The 4,855-nt window shown below is 58.2% G+C and overlaps 1 protein-coding gene across 1 annotated transcript; it reads right to left on the bottom strand.

Annotated features, from left to right (window-relative positions):
• Nucleotides 1-513: 513 nt before the first annotated feature.
• On the bottom strand, nt 514-3,953 carry EVX1 (even-skipped homeobox 1). Its single transcript, XM_075495566.1, has 3 exons — nt 3,515-3,953; nt 1,772-2,022; nt 514-1,044 (listed from the first exon to the last, which is right to left on the bottom strand). The coding sequence occupies exons 1-3, from the start codon at nt 3,951-3,953 to the stop codon at nt 514-516; spliced, it is 1,221 nt and encodes a 406-aa protein (XP_075351681.1).
• Between the last annotated feature and the right edge of the window lie 902 nt (nt 3,954-4,855).

Genomic DNA, 4,855 nt, shown 5'->3' with positions numbered 1-4,855 from the left:
CTTTTGGTTTTGCTGTTTGCTCGTTGTTTTTATTTTCTGAACACTCTGGTAGGTTACATCTTTGCTTTCTTCATGCGCACAAGCCATTTCGTTATCGAGATAATGTTTCTTTCAAGTATTTCCGATTTTCCTTCTCTGTCTCATCGGTTTGTGCATAAGGTTTGTTGCTGTGACCCGAAGAAGCCCCAGCCCTTGGTAAGAAGTCTATCCATTGAAAAGAAAGTCCCAGCTCTTTGCTATAGGTTACCGAAGAGTATTTCATTCGTGGTGGTTTTCTTCCTCTTCCGTGCCTAAAATCCTTCTCAGAGATAAATCGCTAGTCACTTCTTTCTTCCTTCTTTTTTTCCCCTTGGAATGTAAATCCTTTTAAGACTGAGCTATTTTTAGTCTTTTTTTCCGTAGGTGTCCACTTCTGGGGAGAGAGAACGATCAAATAAACACGGGCTGTAGGTACATTAACTCGAAGAGACGCCCGGGAAAGGAGCGAGTTTTTAATAACCCTGAGGCGAAGGTTTATCTCGTTAAAGGTACTTCTTCTCGCTGGTCCATGGAAACTGAGGTGGCTTTGCTCAGCACAGAGGGCGTGAAAGTGAGGAAGGAGTCAGTCCTGGTTGTGGCCGAACAGGTAAAGTCTGATCCGGAGGGTCTCTGCGCCAGCCCGTTGGACTGGCCGCCGTGGCAAGCCAGGCAGGAGCAGGGGTTGCCCCCGGCGCTGCTGAGTCCATGAGTCGGGGCAGGGTAGAGAGAGGGATGCCTGAAGGCGCACAGCAGTTCTGGTCGCGGGTAGGGGTGGGAGAGGACCCTGAAGGTGTCCAGCGGCCTCAGGGGGGTACTGAAGGGAGTGGCGGCCGAAGCCGACGTGGCGCCGATGCCCATGTGGGAGTAGTAGGGCAGGGGCAGGTGGGACGGGAAGGGGTAGGGCAAATTGCCGGTGGCCGCCGCGTGGCTCATCATGTAGGTATAAAACGCCGGGTCGGCCGGGTGAGGCCAGGTCATGGCCAGGCGCTGCCGCTTGTCCTTCATCCTGCGGTTCTGGAACCAAACCTGCGGGGAGAGGGGAGGCGAGAGCCGTCACCCGCCGCCGCCCGCTCCGCCCGACCGCCGGCCCTGGCCCCGGCCCCGGCCCCTGCCCCTGCCCCGGGGCGGCGCGGGCGGGAGCGGGTCTGCGGCGAGGGGAGACCGGCGCCGGCTCTCGCTCCCAGAGGGAGTTGTCATCACGTACGGAGGGATCAGTTAAGCCCCTATAAATCTACAGGGAGACCCAGCGGAGCAGCACTCTTAGGGTGCTTTTTTCCTTTCTTCTTCCTAGGGCTTGTCCTGCTGACCCCCCCGGTCCCGGCGGGACAAGCTGCCTCCTTGCTGCCGTTTTGCCGCCAGAACCACCTGGGATTATTGTTATCGGTTTTATTTTCATGTGCAAATGTTTTTGAAAAGGCAAAGCAAAGCGAGATCAAAACAAGAGCTGCTACTGGCCTCCTCTTCCCTCCCCCAAGAGCTGAGAGAGGTTTGGACTGGACTGAAGGGAGGATTAAAAATAATCTGCTAGGGAGAGGCCGGATTAACGGTACTGGCTGGGATGGCTCCGGGAGCCGTATCCCCTCTCCCGCATTGCTGCTTGCTGCAGGGTGCGAGTAGGGCCAGGAAAGGGGCGGGGGGGTGGGGGGGTAGAGGGAGGGTTGTGCTGGCGAAGTGCTTTCCCGAGTTTTGCAAGGAAGTTTGGCCATATAGATTTATATCGTGCTAATTGGAAACATGTCCGAGCTGCGCGTACCTTGATGGTGGTTTCTGGCAGATTTAGAGCAGCCGCCAGCTCACATCTCCGGGGCCTGGACACGTAGTTCTCCCGGTAAAACTCCTTCTCCAGCCGGGCGATCTGCTCGCGGGTGAAGGCGGTGCGGTAGCGGCGCATCTGGTCGCTGGCGCTGCAGGCCAGCGAGCCCTGGGAGCCGCCGCTGCCTCCGCTGCCCTTGGGGTGATCCCCCCCGCCGCTGGGGCTGCCGGCCAGCGCCTCGGAGCACGGCCCTGCGTGGGGAGCCCGGAGCAGAGACACACGCTCGGAGGCGGGTGGGCTCGGAGGGATGCTCGCCGCCCGCCTCCCCAGCGAGCTCCCTTCTCCCCCCAGCCCTCCCCATTCGCCTTTTCTGTGCCTGCCCGGGTGCACTGAGGATGCTGGGGAGACATCGAAGAGGGACCGGGGGGGAGGGCAGGGAGAAGGGGATGCAGCACCGGTTAAGGGTTTGACGGGTGCTTATTCACTCTGGCTGGAAGGCTACCTGCCCCCCCCCCCCCCCCCAACACAACCCAACACACACGCACCGCCCTGGGGGTGTCTGCTTGATGCCCCCCCCCGCTCGCTTCCCGCACTGTGAAGCCGGAGGCGGCCGCCGCAGCATCCCCCGACCCTGGGCGGCTCGGAAAGGCAGGTGTGCCCACCGCCCGAGCCGCACGGCTCCGCGGCCCCTTCCTCCAGCCCAGCAAGGGCCCAGGAGCAGAGCAGCCGGCAGGCAGGGACCCTGCTCCCTCCGAGGGGAAGGTGAGGCCTCGGGGATCTCCGCTCAGCCTCCAAAGCCCAGGATGGGATATTTTCAACGAGGCTCTAAGGGACGAGAGAGGGCAGACAGCGCTCTCAGTGCTTCCCGGCTTCTTCTTGAAGTGATGGAGGAATGGGGAGGGGGGAGAAGTGGGTTGTTGTCGGGGTAGAGGGGGGCTCTGCCGGGCTGGGAAGGTGGGAATAAGGAGTGGGGGCAGGGGGAAAAGGGGCCTGGCCGCTGCGTTTGCTTTCAAATGCAACTCTCCCTCATTGTGCCCGAGACCAAAGGCAATTAATTCATTGGGACCATTTCCGAACTGGCGCCACCGAGACATAGAAGTGACAAGGTAATTTGGACCTCTCCTCTTTTTTTTTTTTTTTTTGTTTAACCCGACGTGCAAACAAGGACCTTGCTGCCGCACTTGGGGCAGGCAGGAGTCGGCGAGCGATTTTACGGTCTTTATGGGCGCATCCGCACTCGCCCGGGCACATTTCACCCTGCAAAACCACAAACAGCTCTCGGCCAGAAAACCCGTTTGATCTTGCTCACACACACACATACAAAAAAACCCCGCCGGTGGGGAGGCTCGGAAGGGATTTACTGGAGCATGCACTGTCCAGGCGATGGGGAAGAATAAAAAAATAAAAAAGGTGGAGGGGAGATAGTGGGTGGTGGTCTTGGCCAAGGGGGTCCTACGGGACAAGCTGCAGACCTGATGCATCCACGGCGGGAAGCCTGGCTCCCCTCCAGGGACGCGGGGGCTGCCCGGTGTCGTGTCCTCTGACTCCCAGACAAGTCTCCCGGTGGCAGGGAGCTGAGGAATCAGCCAGGAAAGGAGATCCCCCCCTACACACCCCGACTTGGCTGCCCCTCGCTCAGCTGGCGAGGGGAAGACCCCCTCCGGCAGCCCCCCCGCCCCCCCAGTGCTGCCCCCCAGCCCCGGAGCGGGCGGGGGGCTGGAGGCATGGGAAGGAGTTGGGTACCTTTGCTGTGCTGGTACTCGGCGCTCCCCGTGGCGCAGTCCGGGGTGCAGCTCACCTCGATTTCCTCATAGAAATCCGACTCGGTGTCCGAGCTGCTCTGCTGCCCTTTGCTGGCGGGGGGCTCCGGGGCGGGGGGCTGCTGTCCGGCCGAAAGCAGTGCTGCCGCCGCCGAGCGGCTCTCCGGCACCGTCCCTGTCCCTGGCAGCACCTCCACCTCCTCCTCGTCTTCTCCTCCGCCACCTCCTCCTCCTCCTCCTCCTCTCTCCCGGGACGACAAGGGGCCAGGTCTGGGGCTGAGGCAGTTCCGATGGATCATCTTCTCCTGCGGCTCCGGAGCCGGGCTCCCCACTGCTTCGGACAAATTAGGCACCCTCTTGCCAACTAGAGCGCCAAGTTGTGTCCCTTCCAGAAACATCACCACCTCCTTCCTGGTTTCCATTGTGGCTTTGCTTAAGGGAGGGGGGAAAAAAAATCCAGATCTCTTCCCCCCTCCCTCCCGCTCCCGCCCCAGCCTTGTGCGAACCCAGCAACCCTCTCCTGCCAATGCAGAGGTGCAAGCCGTGAGATAGGGTGACCTTGTGATGCGAGCGCTACACTCTGCTGTGCTGCTCTGGGAGGGATCACCATTGCCCTCTTCTTTCTAAGCTGTCATCCTCAATGGTGCAGTCGTCATTACAGTACCACCGGTGACGCCACACATTGATTGCCAGTGGATAAATAGAAACGTCTGCCATGGGGAAGATGAAAGGAAGAGCCGGAGCTAATGGGCTAAATGCGTGATGCACCAGGTGTAGGAGCCCGAGATGGAGAGGGAAGTGTGAAAAAGAGATGCATATGGAGCTGAGCTGCAAAGAGGTTGTAACATGCGGAGAGAGTTCCGCAGGGGGAAGCCTTGCCTGACAATTAAATAGCCTTTTGACTGCTTTAAGCCACAACCTTGATGTAGAATTGAGGCGAAGATCCCTAGCCGCATCCTGGAAGTGAGAAGATACGTACTCAAGCCTCTTCCTTGGATGCATTATTTATTGCTGGCAATCGGCTTCCGCATAACTGCATATATAAGGCTTTAAGAATCTTTTGCAAACTTGAGGATAAGGAAATGCGCTGCTGACATCTGAACGCAGAAATAGCCTTGACGTCTTGTTCTGGTTCAATATCGGTTCCTATTCGTATAACTGTTACTGCTTTCTATTGACTGAGATTAAAACGTTAGTTTAAGAATTGGAAATGCGGTTACGTATTTATTGCGTTTTGCAGCTGAAAAGATGCAACTACATCACCTTTCGTAGCTGTAGTTATTCTGGCTATCCGCTGTTTATCGTTTACTCTTATTTCTTCCTT

This window comes from Mycteria americana, chromosome 2 (genome assembly GCF_035582795.1).
Source record: "Mycteria americana isolate JAX WOST 10 ecotype Jacksonville Zoo and Gardens chromosome 2, USCA_MyAme_1.0, whole genome shotgun sequence".
Taxonomy (NCBI): Eukaryota; Metazoa; Chordata; class Aves; order Ciconiiformes; family Ciconiidae; genus Mycteria; species Mycteria americana.
The sequence above is the reverse complement of the archived record's forward strand: the minus strand, read 5'-3'. Positions and strand labels throughout refer to the sequence as shown.